Raw genomic sequence first — 20,784 nt, forward strand, 5'->3', positions numbered from 1 at the left:
ATTAGGTTCAGAACAAAGACAAGTGAATAATGAAGAACACAGTAATCTGCTGCTACTTAAACACATACTATGTAAAATATATGTACAGTCACATTTTGGTGAATGCAGTAAAGTGTGGATTCTCATTTAAAACCTGTAAGGAGGGACAGCACACAAACTGTATCACAGTGGCCAACTCCAGAAATGGATATTCCTAACTTATGAAGTCCAGCCCTACGAAGATTGGAGCCTTGTGCTCAATGTTGCGCTTGTTGATGCCTTAAGTTCACAACGGACAAATTTCAATGGGAAGGAAAAGTTAGAAGACGACACTGGAGTGTTAGGAATTCAGTTCCAAGAGTCAGAGGCTGGTCTGCTATGGAGAACAAATTTGTCCCCAACTTTCGGACGACTAATGGAATCAAGAGCCGCCCAAGGCAAGGACCACAAGGTATCTTTTGTGCGTAAAAATGGTATGTATGAACTAGGGGCCCCCGGTATGATTACTCAATGCCCTTAGCTCACTCCAGGTTCAGATTTGGCAGGTTTGAAGGTTGCCTGGACTATGAAATCCTTTCTTGGTTACGCTTCGAAGTGCACAGGTGCTGCGGGTGCGGAGGTAGATCCGTTTTACATCAGGAGCTGGATCTCTTGTCACGAATGCAGGACAAAGCAGGCCCTGATGCAGCTGCTCTAAGGACACTGGAAGAAAGGCAGGAAAGTCGCAAGCAGCGACTGCCGCTGTCGCACAGTGACGCAGGGGCACCCAAGTCTCGCAGACTGACAAATGCTTCTCTCTCGCAGCCCAAAGCAGTAGGGTTGAACTAGGATTCTCCCAAAGCTCGAGCCCAAAGTCGATGTAGCAACGCTCAAGAATGGGTGCAAACCTACAGGCTGGTCAGTTCATGTGAGGGCCCAGGGACACTTCCGAAAAAGCTTATTTGCAGGTCTTCAGAGATCGAGCGCAAAGCAGGCTCTCCTGAGACAACAGCGGGCTCAGAGTGCCAAACCTTCTCTGCGGTTCCAGACAGTTCTTGGATCTGCTTTGCTTCTCAGGATACTTGGCTCTGTGTATTGGTCGATTTGGACCTAAGGGTGATCTGTGGGTCTGCACTCAGAGCCTTTCCTCTTATCCTAAATTCCAGTGAGTGCTTGCACCCAGCTGGCTATGGGGAGTTCTGCTCCACTCATGCATGCCAGCAGTGGTCCACTCAGGGATCACTGCGGCTCTCAGTCTCTCGTGCACACCAGAAATCTTGGCACCAGTAGTGTGGATTGGCCTACTTCCTGGGTACCCACACATGTGACATGCAGTAGCCAGCAAAAAGCTCCAGCTATCGTGGGAGAATGCATGCCCAAATAAGGACTCCCAGGATCACAAATAGGTAGGGGAAGGTCAAAGGACAGAATGGCCAAAGGAGAACACAAAAGACCTTGTGGCACAGCCATAATGTACACTAACTACAGTCATGAGCCACACACGGTCGGTAAGCACGGTATGGCTCAGTAAAATTTAATACAAATACATGAAATAGCTTCTGCTGCAACCAATATACTCCTAGGAACATTGTCCAGTTACCAAAAAATCCTTAAGGGATGTCTATGGCCCGAAAACACAAGGACCTCAGTGTACGGCACTGTAATGTAATTTGAGCACTGAAATACAGTTGCCAAAAGTGGCACCAAAGTCATAAAACTAATGGGAACAATGTTTCCCAGTACTGACTGTCAGAAGGAGAAGTCCGTTTCCCCAGAATGATGAGAGAAAGCCCAGTGGAGTGCAGCTGAAGCTTCACTGGCAGAAAGTCAGGACAGGAGGCTGCAACAAAAGCAAAACATTGGGGGGGTCCACAAATATAGAGGTAACATAGCAGTAAGTGAAATGTTACCTAACACTCCTCCCTCCCAGACATAATCCACCCCTGGATTAGTCTCATGTTCAGGTCGGTTAAACATTCTGGACAACCCATCAGCATTGCTATGCTGGACACCTGGCCTATGCTCAATAGTGAAGTCAAAGCCTTGCAGACTTATGGACCACCTGAGCAACTTATGATTCTCTCCCTTCATGTTAATCAGCCAATTTAAGGGCTTATGGTCAGTCTGCACAGTGTAGTGGGTCCCATAGAGGTAGGGCCCCAGCTTCCTTAGAGCTCACACGGTAGAAACATTTTTTTTTTCTACAGTAGACCACCTGAGCTCTCTGTGCTTAAGCTGACGACTGACAAATACAATAGGGTGTTTCCTGCCTTTCTCGTCCAGCTGTGATATAACTGCACCTATCCCAGTGTCAGGGGCATCTCTATGCCCAATAACATATTTCTGATGCTCAGGAGACCTGATAACAGGGACCTGGCAAAAGGAGTCTCAGACCAAGAGACCCTCTTGGGTGTCTTTGGAGTGGTGAGGGCAGTCAGAGAGGCAGCTATGATACCATAGTCTGCCATGAAATTCCTGTAGTACCCAGTGAGGCCCAGGAACGCTCTCAATTGGGGTTGGGTTGTCGGTGTAGACCAGTCTTGTACTTCTTGTACTTTACTGGGGAGAGGCAGAATTCTACCTCCACCAACCTCATGCCCGAGGTAGACCACGTAACCCTGACCAAGTTGACACTTGCTGGCCTTTATGGTCAGGTGGGCCTTCTGAAGAGCCTGCAACACAATCCCAAGGTGTCTCACATGTACCTCCAAAGTGGGGCTGAAGACTGCTATGCCATCCAGATATGCAATGCAGAATTCACCCAACCCCTCCAGAACATGATTAACCAACCTCTGCAAAGTGGCAGGTGCATTCTTCAAACCAAATGGAATTACCCTGACCTGGTAAGGCCCTTCTAGAGTTGAAAATTCTGTCTTCTCCATGGCACTTTCTGTCAGGGATATTTGCCAATACCCTGCAGTGAGATCAAAGGTGCTCAGGTACTTTGCAGCACCTGGCTTGTCTACCAATTTGTCTGTTCTTAGTAGCGGTGAGAATCTGTCTTGGTGACAGTATTCAGAGCCCTGTAATCCACACAGAACCGCAACTCAACTAGAACCACAGGATTAGACCATTGACTACTAGAGAGTTCAATCACCCCAAGATCAAAGATCTTGTTGATCTCAGACTTGATGTGGGGCCTAACTTTGTCCGACATCCTATGGCTCCTACGTTTGGTAGGCACACACTCTCCAGTGTGAATGTCATGTTTGCAACAAGGTGTCAACCCTGGAGTGAGTAAAACAAGGGGGAGAATTGCCTCGGGAAAGTTCTCACCTCACCTTGTTGCTTAGGAGACAGCTGAGGGGCCAATTTGACACCATCAATGGAGGCACCTGAAGGACTGCCTTTGAACAGGTCAGGGAGGGACCCAGAAACCTCTTCCTTTGTGTGTGATGCCAAGAGCCGAGCAGCAATTTCCACCCTAGGGATGAATTCCTTCAGTCCTATTTATATGGAATACTTTTTACAAGGTCCACTAAAATGTTCCCATCACCAAGTTGCTCCACAACTTTGTAAGGGCCTACCCACTTATCCTGTAGGACCCTAGGCCTTATGGGGTTCATGATCAGGACTTCTTGACCAAGCAGAAAGTGTACAAGTGAAGCCTTCTGGTCGTCCCAATGTTTGACCAAGGCCTGACCAGCCTTCAACTTGTCAGAGGCCTGAGCATCAGTAAGGCCATTCTCTTTCTCAATCCCAGCACTTGTTCCTGAGACAGTGGAGAGGGCAGGAGCCCTTTCCAGACCTTCCCTTGGAGGTCATCAGAGCCCCTGTGCCTCTACCACATGCCGCTGGAGCAGCTGTGCCCGTGAACCGAGGCCGCTCCATACGGTCCCACCGTCCCCCTTCACATGCTGCTGGAGCAGCTGTACCCACTACATAGGCCACTCCATATGGACCTACCCTGCACGAAAAGGTGAGCACATCCGTGCCTTGTGCAGTTTTCCCGTCGATACAGCAGTAATCCATTTACAATCCACCTCGTTTATTCCTACAAAGAGGTTTTTGGTTCACGTAATGGTGGCCCGATACAGCGTTAGTTCCTAAATGAGGCTGTTGACCACGTTGCTAAGCAACGCACTCCTCTTGTTTCCACCATTTCTGTCGGCTGGTGGAAGCCGGCCCACAATGGCGAAGGTCCACAGAGGTAAAGGCCCCCTGTTTGCGCCTGTTCGCGCTCCTGGCAGCGCGACAAACCCTTGCATCTACGTATCATTGCTGACCTACAAGGTATGCACCCGAGTACTTATCGGACATCGAGACTCCACACCTCCCACGTGTTCTATCCGTTGTCATTCACCTAAACACTTTCTGGATATTCTGACATTAGGCCATTTGCGCAGTCTGACTCGGTACGGACCCCTTTTTAGACTAATATCATCTGTGTTGCCATGACCCACTATATTGCCGCAGGCTACGCACCTACCTTGTTGTAGCAATATCTTGCATTGTTATTGCACTGTAATGCCAGTATATACTACTTTGCTGCATGTCATGCACAGTTAGCTGCCATTATCTATTATTGTAGGGCAGGTATCCGCGTTAATAATCGTCTTCCCTGATAAAAACCCGTTGCATGACCGTACGGCATGTGAATTAGTACCTCCTCTAGTATTGTATGCTATCTTCACGCGTGTGCCCAATCCCCATCACATTGCCACAGTCTCATCACATCAAGTACCCCCGGCACTCTGCTGTGTGTCGCATCTCAAAGGTGCCCCTCGCCGCCCCAACTCTGCGCACCATTCGAAAGCTCCTAATTCTATGAAGGGATCACCTGCGCCGTGAGCTGTGCAAAGTCTCCTCCTTAACCAGGTGCCAGACTGTTCACTTGGCCCAGGCTTTGCGTATTACCTGAACCTAGCAGATGGATCTGTTTGTTAACATGTGAGCACCGCAATTACCTTCTGCCACAGCTAGCCCTGAACCACTTCCACCCTATGGCTTTTGTTGCATTCTGCCCTTGTGTAGCCTCATGCATTTAGCCCTGGTGTAGCCTCATGCATTTAGCCCTGGTGTAGACTCATGCATTTAGCCCTGGTGTAGCCTCATGCATTTAGCCCTTGTGTAGACTCATGCATTTAGCCCTGGTGTAGCCTCATGCATTTAGCCCTGGTGTAGACTCATGCATTTAGCCCTGGTGTAGCCTCATGCATTTAGCCCTTGTGTAGACTCATGCATTTAGCCCTATGTAGACTCATGCATTTAGCTCTTGTGTAACCGCTTGCATTTAGCCCTTGTGTAGCCTCATGCATTCTGCCCTTGTGTAGCCTCATGCATTTAGCCCTGGTGTAAACTCATGCATTTAGCCCTTGGGTAACCGCTTGCCTGTAGCCCTTGTGTAGCCTCATGCATTTAGCCCTTGTGTAGACTCATGCATTTAGCCCTATGTAGACTCATGCATTTAGCTCTTGTGTAACCGCTTGCATTTAGCCCTTGTGTAGCCTCATGCATTTAGCCCTGGTGTAGACTCATGCATTTAGCCCTGGTGTAGACTCATGCATTTAGCCCTTGGGTAACCGCTTGCCTGTAGCCCTTGTGTAGCCTCATGCATTTAGCCCTTGTGTAGACTCATGCATTTAGCCCTATGTAGACTCATGCATTTAGCTCTTGTGTAACCGCTTACATTTAGCCCTTGTGTAGCCTTATGCATTTAGTCCTGGTGTAGACTCATGCATGTAGCCCTTGTGTAGCCTTATGCATTTAGCCCTGGTGTAGACTCATGCATTTAGCCCCTGTGTAACCGCTTGCATTTAGCCCTTGTGTAGCCTTATGCATTTAGCCCTGGTGTAGACTCATGCATTTAGCCCTTGGGTAACTGCTTGCATGTAGCCCTTGTGTAGCCTCATGCATTTAGCCCTTGTGTAGACTCATGCATTTAGCCTTGGTGTAGACTCATGCATTTAGCCCTATGTAGACTCATGCATTTAGCTCTTGTGTAACCGCTTGCATTTAGCCCTTGTGTAGCCTTATGCATTTAGCCCTGGTGTAGACTCATGCATTTAGCCCTGTGTAGACTCATGCATTTAGCCCCTGTGTAACCGCTTGCATGTAGCCCTTGTGTAGCCTCATGCATTTAGCCCTGGTGTAGACTCATGCATTTAGCCCTGTGTGGACACATGCACTTAGCCCTATGTAACCGCTTGCATGTAGCCCTTGTGTAGCCTTATGCATTTAGCCCTGGTGTAGACTCATGCATTTAGCCCTTGTGTAGCCTCATGCATTTAGCCCTGGTGTAGACTCATGCATTTAGCCCTGGTGTAGACTCATGCATTTAGCCCTGTGTAGACACATGCACTTAGCCCTGTGTAGACTCATGCATTTAGCCCTATGTAGACTCATGCATTTAGCTCTTGTGTAACCGCTTGCATGTAGCCCTTGTGTAGCCTTATGCATTTAGCCCTGGTGTAGACTCATGCATGTAGCCCTTGTGTAGCCTCATGCATTTAGCCCTGGTGTAGACTCATGCATTTAGCCCTGTGTAGACACATGCACTTAGCCCTATGTAACCGCTTGCATGTAGCCCTTGTGTAGCCTCATGCATTTAGCCCTGGTGTAGACTCATGCATGTAGCCCTTGTGTAGCCTCATGCATTTAGCCCTGGTGTAGACTCATGCATTTAGCCCCTGTGTAACCGCTTGCATTTAGCCCTTGTGTAGCCTTATGCATTTAGCCCTGGTGTAGACTCATGCATTTAGCCCTTGGGTAACTGCTTGCATGTAGCCCTTGTGTAGCCTCATGCATTTAGCCCTTGTGTAGACTCATGCATTTAGCCCTTTGTAGACTCATGCATTTAGCCCTGGTGTAGACTCATGCATTTAGCCCTATGTAGACTCATGCATTTAGCCCTTGTGTAACCGCTTGCATTTAGCCCTTGTGTAGCCTCATGCATTTAACCCTATGTAGACTCATGCATTTAGCTCTTGTGTAACCGCTTGCATTTAGCCCTTGTATAGCCTTATGCATTTAGCCCTGGTGTAGACTCATGCATTTAGCCCTTGGGTAACCGCTTGCATGTAGCCCTTGTGTAGCCTTCTGCATTTAGCCCTGGTGTAGACTCATGCATTTAGCGCTGGTGTAGACTCATGCATTTAGCCCTTGTGTAGCCTCATGCATTTAGCCCTGGTGCAGACTCATGCATTTAGCCCTGGTGTAGACTCATGCATTTAGCCCTATGTAGACTCATGCATTTAGCCCTTGTGTAACCGCTTGCATTTAGCCCTTGTGTAGCCTCATGCATTTAGCCCTATGTAGACTCATGCATTTAGCCCTTGTGTAGCCTTATGCATTTAGCCCTGGTGTAGACTCATGCATTTAGCCCTGGTGTAGACTCATGCATTTAGCCCTGATGTAGACTAATGCATTTCGCCCTTGGGTAACCGCTTGCATTTAGCCCTTGTGTAGCTTCATGCATTTAGCCCTGGTGTAAACTCATGCATTTAGCCCTTGGGTAACCACTTGCATGTAGCCCTTGTGAAGCCTCATGCATTTAGCCTTGGTGTAGACTCATGCATTTAGCCCTATGTAGACTCATGCATTTAGCTCTAGTGTAACCGCTTGCATTTAGCCCTTGTGTAGCCTTATGCATTTAGCCCTGGTGTAGACTCATGCATGTAGCCCTTGTGTAGCCTTATGCATTTAACCCTGGTGTAGACTCATGCATTTAGCCCTGTGTAGACACATGCATTTAGCCCTATGTAACCGCCTGCATGTAGCCCTTCTGTAGCCTTATGCATTTAGCCCTGGTGTAGACTCATGCATTTAGCCCTGTGTAGACACATGCACTTAGCCCTATGTAACCGCTTGCATGTAGCCCTTGTGTAGCCTCATGCATTTAACCCTGGTGTAGACTCATGCATTTAGCCCTGTGTAGACACATGCATTTAGCCCTATGTAACCGCCTGCATGTAGCCCTTCTGTAGCCTTATGCATTTAGCCCTGGTGTAGACTCATGCATTTAGCCCTGTGTAGACACATGCACTTAGCCCTATGTAACTGCTTGCATGTAGCCCTTGTGTAGCCTTATGCATTTAGCCCTGGTGTAGACTCATGCATTTAGCCCTTGGGTAACCGCTTGCATGTAGCCCTTGTGTAGCCTCATGCATTTAACCCTGGTGTAGACTCATGCATTTAGCCCTGTGTAGACACATGCACTTAGCCCTATGTAACCGCTTGCATGTAGCCCTTGTGTAGCCTTATGCATTTAGCCCTGGTGTAGACTCATGCATTTAGTCCTTGGGTAACCGCTTGCATGTAGCCCTGGTGTAGACTCATGAATTTAGCCCTTGTGTAGACTCATGCATTTAGCCTTGGTGTAGACTCATGCATTTAGCCCTATGTAGACTCATGCATTTAGCTCTTGTGTAACCGCTTGCATTTAGCCCTTGTGTAGCCTTATGCATTTAGCCCTGGTGTAGACTCATGCATTTAGCCCTGTGTAGACTCATGCATTTAGCCATTGTGTAGACTTATGAATTTAGCCCTTTGTAGACTCATGCATTTAGCCCTGTGTAACCGCTTGCATTTAGCCCTTGTGTAGCCTCATGCATTTAGCCCTTGTGTAGCCTCATGCATTTAGCCCTTGTGTAGCCTCGTGCATTTAGCCCTTGTGTAGCCTCATGCATTTAGCCCTGGTGTAAACTCATGCATTTACCCTTGGGTAACCACTTGCATGTAGCCCTTGTGTAGCCTCATGCATTTAGCCTTGGTGTAAACTCATGCATTTAGCCCTGTGTAGACTCATGCATTTAGCCCCCGTGTAACCGCTTGCATGTAGCCCTTGTGTAGCCTTATGCATTTAGCCCTGGTGTAGACTCATGCATTTAGCCCTGGTGTAGACTCATGCATTTAGCCCTTGTGTAACCGCTTGCATTTAGCCCTGGTGTAGACTCATGCATGTAGCACTTGTGTAGACTCATGCCTTTAGCCCTGTGTAGACACATGCATTTAGCCCTGGTGTAGACTCATGCATTTAGCCCTTGTGTAACCGCTTGCATTTAGCCCTGGTGTAGACTCATGCATGTAGCACTTGTGTAGACTCATGCCTTTAGCCCTGTGTAGACTCATGCATTTAGCGCTGGTGTAGTACTAGCATCTAGCCCATGTGCAATTGCCTACTAGTGTCACTGCCTACTACACTTGTAATTGCCAAACTAAAACAGCCGCCCAGTGCTAAGGAAACGAATCATACCAGTGCTTTGAACTATTGTCACTGTGACTGCCAATGCTATTTGTTGCTACTTACTACTATCACCCCTGTTCTGCCAGTGCAGTGCCCAATAAAACTGCGATTACTACTATCCAGCATTAGAGAACCACATGGCCTGCTCCGCCAATCATTGAGAGCTATTTCATAGATTGTGGCCTTTCCTCCTAGAATCGTTTATGGTCTCATGTCCAGGATTTAACCTCCTGGAAGCTCTGCAAAGCACTTTATCAGCTTTTATAAAGATTGAATTGAACTGTAGTTCAAACCTTATTATGAATAGTTTAGTGATCAATATACTGATCACTGAATGAAACGGTATTTTTAAATAATTGGAAAGGATGTGTCTTTCAAAATAATGAATTGTTGAAAAGTTGAATTGTTTTTATGGGTGATTGACTTGTTAATATATTTACGTGTATTTCTATGCAATGTGTATTATAATATATTGTGAAAAAAGTATTTTAATGCTTGTGGAAGGTTTCTTCATGTACACTAAACGCACAATAAACAAATAAAATACATACATGTAATGGTTTTATTTAAAGCACTGTTGGACTTATGCAAATTGCCATGTCAGACGTACTGGGCTCTGCAAAGCCCATTTTTTATTTTTTATTAAAATGCTTTGTTTGAATTAACAAACTTTTCATTTATATTTACATACATTTTTACAAAATATTCAGACAGTTCTATTCTCATTATTCATCTAAAATTCATTAGTATCTCGCTCCAGAATTTAATCACAGTAATTATAAGACATTGATTCTTGCCTTCAAGGAGTTCTGCCCATCTTTCCTCAGTTGTCAGCTGTTTTTCAGCGATTTTAAAGAAGTCTCTATATAAGTCTCTTTTTGCTTTCAAAGCTGGACAAACCATAATAACAGGAAATCGAGTTTCTATTCTCGTTTGATCTTTGCAAAATCGACACGCCCGCGGCTTTGGTGGCTGTTTTATCTATCAAAGCATGGTATTCTCTGGTGGGCAATATGTTCAAACGAAAGCGCAAGAACAGATCCCGGGTATTGCAACACGGAAACTGTGCCAGGTATGCTGGGAGTTCATTGAGTGCTCTAACTTCAGTTTCCGCATTAAGATGAGGCTTGTACTTTTCCTGTACTTCTATCGTTCGTTTGCACCTTCCTTTTTGCATAGTGCGGTCTGTTCAGCAGCATTTCCTCTCTGATATCTTCCGCTCGCATTTTCGATTTCATTTCAGTGGACCATTTCAAGAGAGCTGATGTTTGAAATGTTTCCTTTCTTTCCTTTAGGATTTCTAATGCTAAGTCCATTTTAAATCTAAAGGGTCTAGTTTGTGGGACTAGACTCCATACAGGACTGTCCTGGATTCTAGCCGGAACTTGGGTTCCGGGGCTAGGCCTAGTCTACTGGTCCTAGCCAATGGGTGCAGAATGCCATCCTCATGTTCTATTATTGGAATTCACATTTCCCAATTCACCCCACATTTATGCATTGCAACATATTTTCATCAAGGGCGCCTCGTAGTATGCACATGTCGGCGTTCTGTGTCTTTCAGCTGCATGCGCTTGAACATGGAAATGCCGAGTTGTCTCCCTCAGATGAAAAGGGTGAGGGGAAATTTTGCTCAGATCTGTCTTACTCACAACTGGAGAAAGGCGTGTGAATCTTTTTACCACATTTCGCGATAGATAATGTGGTCTTGGAATGATTCCCGGAAGCTGCATCAACAATCGGACCTCCTTAGTAGCACAAGGAGGCACCTTCTGTGAACGCTGTCTGCCGGCGCCTTTTAGAATTGTGCATAATTCACGCCATGGCATCAGCAAAAGCCATCATTTTCTGTTTCACCTGCAATTCTGTCTGAATTATAAAACGTGGAGCCATTCCACACGGTTCAATGCAGTACTTTCAAGCTCTGTTATAAAGTGCTTGCTTGTCCTGCAATCATCATATTAGCGTTGTATTACCAGGCCTCAGGCCTCATCACGAGTTGGGCGGTAGCCCTTAAATGCGTCGGTAACGCTATTACCACCTGATTTAAGGGCTGGCCCAATCATGAGTTGGGCGTACAGTTTGGAGTTTTACCTCCAACTTTTTGCTGGAGGTAACATTTCTGCTTTCTGGCCGTTTCCGGCGCTATTATCGTTGGTGCAATTACCACCAGCCGTAATCGCGCCCCAAATCCCTATTGGGTTCAGTGGAACCAACGGCGAATGGGCAATAACTGGCCAACCGCTACTCATGGTTCAACACTAATAGCAGTGGGGCTATTTGCACTGGCGGTATCCTGCTGGTATTACCTCCGGGATACCGCCAGACTTGTGATGAGGCCCCTAGTGTGGACTATGGACTATGGATTAACACATTTTCGGTTTTAAGAACCTGATTTGCCTGCGCTTTAAAACAAACTCTATTCTCATCAGAGTTTACTCGTGTTCGCGGCACCTGTCCGAATGCTTTAAAATGCGTTCTGCAGATTTTAGAAATCTTTGGAATATCATTTCATATGCAAACGAGGCTTCAACCGTTTAAATGTGCTTTACACGTTCTCACCAGAGTGAGGTTGCATTCATGCTTTATTTCCATCTGCGCTGAAATTACAGGTGACATAACTATATCCCACAAAGGGGTACTGATTTTATCAACCTCAAATGGTGAAAGGTTGAGTTGTCCCTGACAGGTTTAAAAACTGCTTCTGCAGACTGAACACAGATATGGAGTGAATGCTCAACATACTGCGCTATCTTTAATTGTAAGTTCATGCACGCGTATGCTACAAAGAATGACATACATTTTACACTGACCTATATTAAAAGAAGAGTACCTTTTATTCTTTCACTCTTATGTGCACATGATGTATTTGTCTAAGATTGCTTAGGGGGGATGTTTACTTATTTACAGCCACCTGCATGGGGGCATAAGCTAAAAGTGCCCTCTCTATCGTTGCCCTGCCTTTTATGCAATACTATGCCATACACACTGGCATTACATGTTTCATGGTTAGCCCCACCTGGGGGATTACCTGTTTTAGTCTATCGCTTCCTACACGGGAGAGTTATGTACTTTTCCGGCACTTCAGTCTGATTTGGAGAAGGTGTTTTCTTGCTTTATCTGGGTAGCTTTTGCCTGAAACGTTGTCAGACTTTGAATCTGAAAGTGCGCAGCCATGTCTTAGGCATTCTTTTAGGCAACCTTTGAAGTAAAACTGAGGCCTTTTCGCACCCTCTGCTTTGACAGAGGAGGAGCCTGTCCTGTCAGTGCTGGCCTTTGGGTTCTATTTGACACCTGTTGTTTTGAGGGCTCTTTCATCATCCATGAGACCATTCTAGATACCACTCCCTGCCCACGATTTAGCTCGCATGTGAACCGTTTTGGAGGAGGAACAACTGATGATGACGTCTGTAACCCTGAATCAACTTGTATTGTGAAAACAAAATCAAAATATCGGGGCTGAGTACCTCAAAAGGAAATACACCGAACATGGGTTACAAAGGAACATACAAAGATTTTTATTTTATACTGAACAGTTTTCCAAGAAAAGTAACAGATAGCTATCGGACCTCAGTACAACACAACGAACTCCAGCGTGGTTCAGTGTGTTCAGTGAGAGACGCTGTACATTAGAATTCGTCGCTATTTTATACCATTTACGAACATGATGTCCAACCCTACTGCGGGTTAATATTCCTCTAATACATTCCTGATCTAGGGTTCATGCCGAGTTCACACATCTATGTGCTTAGGGTTTGCCTTTAATACATACGTCAACAAGCCTACATGGTAACAGTGTATTTTAGGATTTCTCATAAAGGTCTTCTCAAACATTATTACAATGTAGTTAAACAAGTGTTCTCAGTTCAGTATTTTAATACATTGTTCTTAGCATATGCTCGCGGATTAGTTTCATTGACGCGAGTAATCCGTTACACACAGGTCAGCGAAGGACAAGGTCTCAGTTCACGACCCCAACAAGTGGCCTGCAGGCAAGTTACATATTAGCTACACACAGAGGTCAAGACGGCCATGTTGTATTTCGGGATGACATCGTCCACCATTTTAACTCACAGGGTGACTTTACAGAGAGAACCTAAAATGGCGGAATTGATCTAAAATGGCGACTTACATTAATTCTAAGATCAGGACCTTGCAACACGGATTTCTTCACAAGTGGCTTATAAGCAGCTTGGTGTAGGTCAATATACATATATTCATTGCAATAGGAGGCACGATCTAATTTCCCATTTGACAGTATGGACTCACATGTTATCTCCTGATTGTGGGATGATGGCATAGGATCACGCTGTACCTCTGCTTTCTGTTTCAGCATCCCCTGCGCAGTTGTAAAATTGATATTTTAGGAAGAGTCTCTCTCATCTTTTGGTATGGTTATCTCTCTAAATGGGTGAAACACCAGTGTGTTTTCATAGCCCTAAGGACGCTGAACCAAATGTCCATACCTAGAATCACCTGGAGGATATTGCAGTCCATTTGGGAACCAGGTTACATACCTCTTTCTGGACCACCAAAGTTCTGGCTCAGTATTGGACACGTAAGTAATCCCAGCCTGGTGTGCTCTGTATACCAGGCACATGAAATGACCTATCATTTTAACTGAGGGTGTTCTTCCATATGCATACAGTACCTCTGTAGGTAAGGAGATCTGTCTCTTTGGCTGCTGCACCCAGATTACAAAACCCTGATTGACCCTGTATATATTACATGCACACAACCAGTTTAGCTGGCCAATGCATAGCAAGCGAATATACTTGTCACCTGGAAATGACGAGTAGGTCCCATCAGCCATAATCTCCGGAACCCCTTCAGTGTCACCTCCAGAAGGTTTACCTGAATGTGTGCATGTTTCAGAAGCACTCATTTGGAACAGGTTAAACAGGTGGACTCTTTTACCGTGCTAGGATCGCACACAGCACACCCGCATGTTACGTATTTATGCAGCTCTGTGCTCTGGAGATTTCCTAACTGAGATAAGTATGCTCTCTCTCTCTGCAACATAGCTATATGTCTTTTTTAATGATGTAGAAGACCTTCCTAGAAATATAAAACCTACTCTTGCTCTTCACTAATGGAGGAAAGACTTTTAACCAAACCATGCAGCGGGTGCTTTCTTGCTTGTCACAGCCATGTAGAGGTACTTTGACCGAGCCTCCGGTTGGATGGGCACCAAATGTCACGTGACCCTTGGGGTCACCCTGGCTAGCCAGAGCTCTGTGCTTAAAGGGCGTCTTCCCCGTCTCTTAGTTTAGCTCAGAGTAAGTTCTAGTGCTCTGCTATATGACAGGGAAGTTACCAGCGACTGGAAACAGTACGCAGAGTACACCTCCCCTCCTCTTACCTTCAGTGCTGATGTGTGCTCTTGCTGCAATGATGTATAATTGGGTTTGGGGCACCAAGTCTATTTCCCTTCCCAACTCACTCTCACATCTCTATTAAGGTACAACCCTCAAACATGACTCCCTCACTGGTTCTGCAACACACATTTACAGGGCTAGTAAGAGGACATGCAGAGAGGCATAGTGCCTTGCATAAAACGGCGTTATCAATGAGCATCTCAGAGGAGCCAAGAATGGCTCATGTAAAAATGAAATGTGTATTTACACATAATGATCCCTCGCTACATTCTGTCTGGATCCACAGAATGTTTTAACTTATCTGTCATTGTCAATGATGCACATAGAATTCAAATACATTTGTTTTTTTGTATGTAACAAGTAATATTCTGTAATTCAAAGCACTCTGCATCCATGCCCTCATCATGGGGCATACATGATGTTTCCATTGACAAAGACACAAAGCCTCATCCTTTCTGCATAAGAAAAATCAAAGTCAAACTCCACTGCTCAATTTAAGTCATCTAGAGCAATAGTAATAAAGCCATTCAGACCCTAATGTAGGGTTTCCGAATTAATCCAAAAGCTTAGCTCAATAAAAACGTTATTGGATTTCAATACATTTCATCTCAGTAAACCTTGCATCAATCATACAGGAAAAAAAACAGAAGTGAAGCACATTATTCAGTCAAGCTGCAGTTTAAGCACCTTTATTTATTTATTTTATCGATTTATAACACGCCAGAACCCGCAGGCATCAGGGCGCACAAATACTTAGGGTGGACAAAAAAAATCAGGGGACAATTATCAGGGCGGGCAGGGGTGCAAGACCGGGGGATTACTCAAAGAGAAACATCTTGAGTGACCTAAAAAGTCTAATATTTGCTGTAGTGGTAACGGAAGTGTGTTCCATGTCTTGGCTCACTGTGATGCTGGAAATGCATCGGAGGGACAGGGCCTCCGTATCCTTGTCCTTTACTGCTTTTCATCGTGTGTTCTGTCGTGGTTTCCGCGCAGGAGTTCATGTGGGTCTCCTGGCGGTGCAGCTCTCTTTCTTTTGGTTTGGTGAACAGACCCGTGGGATACCCTTATGGCACCCATGGCTGGGGGTACAACCCTGTGCCCCTAGTGTATGTTTTTGGGCACCTGTGGGTGGCCCACAGAGCAGGGTATGGGCTGGTGGCAGCTCCATGCTGAAGTTGACAGGTGCGCGGAGTATCATCCATTTTGGGATACCCCGGCCCTGCCATTGGGATCAGTTGATTCCTGATGGAAAACAAGATGGCCCCGGTGGCCTCTTGCTTTCTATTACCTCTTACCTTGTCTTCCCAAAGTCATGGGAACCCCTGACTATGTCCCTTCCCCCTGAATGGCTGTTGGATGGAAGTGCCATATATGGTGTTGTTGTGAAGGCCCAGTCAGACTAGCTGGAGCCTTCCCGGTGATGCATGTTGTGGGTACCTCCTGTGGGTGGGACCTGGGTGAATAGAGTGTGTGACGAATATGCATTCTGTGTTGTGGGTGTCTAGTATCTGGTGGTTGACACAATGACTGAGACAACCCTGCCCAAAACCGGTATGAATGCGGCTTGGAGTGTTGAATGGCTCGGTACTTGTCCCAATACACATAACTTGTTGTGAGTGTCTGGAGAGAAGTGAATGGCCTGAATACCTTGTGTGCCTGATTGGCTGCCTGCCTGCATGAATGCCCGTAGTCGTGACTGGACGCTTGAGTGTGACCTAGCGGAATGAATGGGAGATCAACAGTATATCTGGGACCTCTCACTGCTAGGAATCGTGATCAGAAGCTGAAGTCCACTACGACGAGTAACTGGATTAACTGGCGCTTGACCTTGAAGCCCTGCTGGACGAGAAGAATTGCTGTTGCTCTCCTTCACAATCCGAAAGCTGCTGTGCCTCCAAGGACTGACCCAGAGAGGACCTGGTAAGGCGCCCTCTTCCCGAGCTACGAGGGACCATCATGTACAGCTGATCTATGCCAACGCTCCCTGGTAGACAGACCTTCGACAGGCTGCCGACCCGATACGGGGACTGCTGCGGAACTCCAAAGAGAAGCACCCGGACTGTTGTCCGCCACTGTCGACGACCGCTGTCGCTGACCGGAGCCGCCGTGCTCCAGTTTGCCTAAGAACTTCAATTGATCATCGGACGCTCTCGTCTGCATCGGCATCCGCTTGTCTCCCGCTGGAGAAGGCCCGACTGTCGACACGCCGAGGAGCATCCACCGGTGGGTTTCCCGCCACCTACAGACTGCAGAGATGCCGACGACTCAACGCCCTTGCTGGGCCACAGTTCTTCATCATCTCTTTTTGCGGTCCAGAACTATCATCACCGATGTGCCCCGCATGCCTCTTCCTTGCAGGACGCCAAGGCTCTGTCGTCGACGAGCACCGCTAGGAATGAAGCTGCCACTTCCCTGCCGTAGTTCACCCTGTTCACCGTCAGACATTCGACGACCCGTGACTCCCGCCTTAAAGGGAGGGCACTCAAGAAGGGCCGTTGATTCCCCGACACCGAACGCCAAGTTCCCCGACACCTCTCGACGATCCGTGGCTCCCGCCTGAAAGGGAGGCACTCAAGAAGGATCGGTCGGTGTATCGTCGGAGAACTCTACTCCACCAGGTACATTGGGGGGTAAAACCTTAATAGGAAGAAGTAAGACTATCGAACATTATATGGACTGGGCTTGTGCTATATATCTTTATTTACAGGTTGCCCAGGTGGGGGGATCTCCACACAGAACTGTGTCTAGGTAACGGGGCCAGCATTCTGCCTATTGTTTCAACCACCTTACGTTCCTCCCTATCTCTATTGCTGGTTTACTCATTACTGATCTGTGTGACATTTTAACCGTACAGTTGATGCACTTTAATGAGATTTGATAACATTAGTGGTACCACTTTAGACGTGTATATATTTATCATTATTGACTTCGAAGTACAAAGTGCGTTATTGTGATCGTGTACATACCTTTGAATATTAATTATATAAAGACTGTGTTTTCAGTAATACAGTGTGTGGACATTCCTTTGTGGGGGTTCGGGGAATACACTGTACTTAAGAACCAGCCTGCACCTCCTGAGAAGCTAGGCCTTGATTGCTCGTCCATTGCTACCGTAATAGAGAATCTTGGCTGGGGTCTTCTGTGCCTCTCTTCTACCATATAGGGAGCAGAGGTACAGACGCCCCCTACCAGTCTTTACACTCACCATATGGCAAAAGATTTGCCCAAGCCTTTTGTTCGTTTGTACATTGGCCGATTTAGCTGCATCGAGCTAGATGATCGCAGTGATCTGGCAGCCTTGTAATAGGTCATTCGATTTTTAATGTAGGCAGGGGCTTCCCCCTGGAGGCATTTGTGCATCGTAATGGCTGATTTTAGTTGTACTCGGGCCTGAACAGGAAGCCAGTGTAATGCCTGTCTGCACTGTGATATGTGATTTCTGCTTGGCATCATTTTGATGGTACGGACTGCATCATTTTGGATGATTTGAAGTTTCTGCAAGCTCATCTTGTCATCGTCAACAAGAAGAGTGATGCAGTAATCAACCCTAGACAAGCGGATGGACCATGCTATGATAGTGTAGTTGTTTTCAGTGAGGCAATTCTTTTTTAAGAACCTTAGGCAATAGGTGCAGTTTTATTAAACCGGATTGACCTGACGATCGATCACTGCTTTGCTCTTAATATCGTGCTCGAAAAGTATGTCTTAATTCGGCATGGTATGGTATAGTCAGCCTTTTCAGACCTGGCAAAAGCTTCTGATTCCCTGGATCATAAAAGTCTGTGGAGCAAATTATGCAAACTACGGGACCCTGTGGTCTTATTGCAGCTGATAACTTGCCTTTAGTCCGATACCTCGGCTTCTGTGTGTACCATTGGGTGCGGCGGGCGCGCGCCGAGATTGGCACCAATAATGGTGCCAGAGAGGGCTGCCCTTTAGCTCCTCTGTTAATTATTAACTTTTGTCTGATTTCAATCCCCTTTGTCAGGAAGAAATAATAATTCCCCCAGTACTAAATGGATCCCGCCACCATGCACTGCGTTACCCGATTCTGCTGGATCTGACGCATAGGGGATTAGGAGGTAGTCTGGGACATTCGGGGTCAGATATTTTGAGATACATGGCCTGAAGTTACATCTTTCAAAATCAAAAATGATTGTCTTTAGTAAAAATAGCCCTAAGTATGTATGGCCAATCAGTGATGTCAATATTGAGGTTGTGAGCTCTCCTAATTACCTGGGGACCCTGTACTCTAAAGTCTGTAGCTGGGGCCCACACCTTGGTATGGTGGAAAACAGGCTGTCTGTGGGATTTGGTGGCCTGGCTAGATTCTATTAGATGTTTGGGGCCCATCGTTTGGCTAATGTATCGAAGGTCACGGGGGCCAGCGTATACTCCGCGGTGTTGAACAGCTGGGGCACATGGGTTGTGGGCTCGGCGCTCTTACGTCGCCAGGTTTTTTTGTCGCTGAGTTGTTTGCTAAAAATGTTCAGCGGAAAAAACAAATTTAATTTCTTTTTAGTATCCCTGGTTCAAGAAGTGTGCTGCCATGTGTAAACGCTGGGGTGTAGATTTTCTGCAGTTTAGGGACTTGTGGAATAAATAGGGTGGACCTAAAAAGAGATTCAAGATGTTGGAACATGGCTATGTCGTGAGTCTCATTTTGAACTTGAGCTCCCTGAAATATTTTGGTGGCTCTCCCCTTTTGGCTCCTGAAGGAAATACAATAACTGGACGGAGGTCTCCAGAACACAAGTGAATGGTCCCAATCCTCTACCTTTGAAGGGATGGGCTCTGCTCCTGTGGGTCCAGGACACTTTATGCAGATTTGCAGCCTGTTGACCGATCCCTGGAGACGGCGGCTGAGGGGCAGTTACAGTGGAGGCAATGGTGCCTTTGTTATGTTGTAATGACATTACTATGATAGTGGATATTTGTGACTATGTTAAGGTTGCTTCGGAAAGACTCCATAGACAATTGTAGAAAGTATTTATGTATGTTGTATTTAGATAGGGACATGTCTACTGGGTTGTGTTGTGTTGTAGGATGTTACGTATTGTTTTCTCCCTCTCCTGGAAGAGGAAGTGACCTCATATTGTGCTACAATGAGTGTATCGTTTATCTCTCACCTCCAGATAATTTCACAGAAGAGGAGAGAACTCTCAGCAAGAACATGATGAAATCCTTCGCCAACTTTGCTCGCAATGGGTAAGATTCCGTTACCAGATCACTTACGCTTGGATTCTAAATGTAACCGGATTTTCAGAAGCACGCAGCAAAAGAAGTGTGCATCATTTTAAGATCAGATTAGATTAATACGTGACATAATACTCGCATAATACTTGGTTATTGGCATTCTCGCGGTTATGGCGCGAGAAGAGTCCCATTGCATTGCTCCGCTGCCAGCGATGGACACGACCCTGGATCCCTTCAGCCGGAGTCATTAGACGAGGAATGTCACATTCACGCCCTTGACACCATGAACCAGTCCAAGTTCCCAGTCATAGACTACACATGACCGCCTACTAATAACATCCTTCTAGCCAGGCCAGTGTTAATCCTGACCCCGCCATTTCCCCAAACTGCGGAAGCCCCTCGGCTGGGAAGGAGATCTCCAAAATGGCTTCTTCACTGCTTGTTCCTTCATATGTATCAGCATAGGCTACACTTCAATAGTTACACTCTGAGACCGAGAGTGGAGTAGACATGACTACACCCTACTTCCATCACTTTGGAGTTCATGATATCAATGTTCAGGTCTCCTTCCTTCCTTGAAAGGTGAAAAGTGTCTGCCAGGCTGTGTAGTCCATGTCTTGTTCCCTGGACCTCCAGCACCGCAACATACTGAGAGAATCCGGAGAACTGGACAGAAAAGGGGTGAAAGTATGCAGCCTGTCTGATGGGAAGAAGGGGGTCAATTGCTGCTTAGGCTCAAATTGTGCAACTGTTTTAGGTCTCAATGTCTTTCAGCTAAAGGGCCGCAAGAGAGGAGGCCCTGCCGAGCTCTGATAAGATGGTCCATGCGCGGGGTCTGTTCCCTAAGTTAAAATCAGACGACAAATCCTTGAAGGACAGATCAAGCTTTCCCGTATCACCATGCATATCCTTACTGTTCACACCCACAGGCACGGGGCCAGCCAATCAAATGCCATGAATCTGACATTAGCACCCGGGGCAATAAGGTTCCGCTCTCAGCTCGCGTTCCACGGATCTGCAGGCCGTCATCTTTCCCCACGCCTTTCCTTTATTATTTATTTTGACTAC

The 20,784-nt window shown here is 46.4% G+C and overlaps 1 protein-coding gene across 1 annotated transcript in view; it reads left to right on the forward strand.

Moving 5' to 3' along the window:
* Nucleotides 1–20,784, forward strand: part of LOC138570298 (fatty acyl-CoA hydrolase precursor, medium chain-like) — a 373,857-nt gene that overhangs the window by 327,825 nt on the left and 25,248 nt on the right. The window contains exon 12 of the mRNA XM_069649072.1: nt 19,656–19,728. Within this exon, the coding sequence (XP_069505173.1) occupies nt 19,656–19,728 (73 nt within the window). The remainder of the gene's footprint in view (nt 1–19,655; nt 19,729–20,784) is intronic.

The sequence above is a fragment of the Ambystoma mexicanum genome, chromosome 2q, assembly GCF_040938575.1.
Source record: "Ambystoma mexicanum isolate Mex_15411 chromosome 2q, UKY_AmexF1_1, whole genome shotgun sequence".
NCBI classification, from domain to species: Eukaryota; Metazoa; Chordata; class Amphibia; order Caudata; family Ambystomatidae; genus Ambystoma; species Ambystoma mexicanum.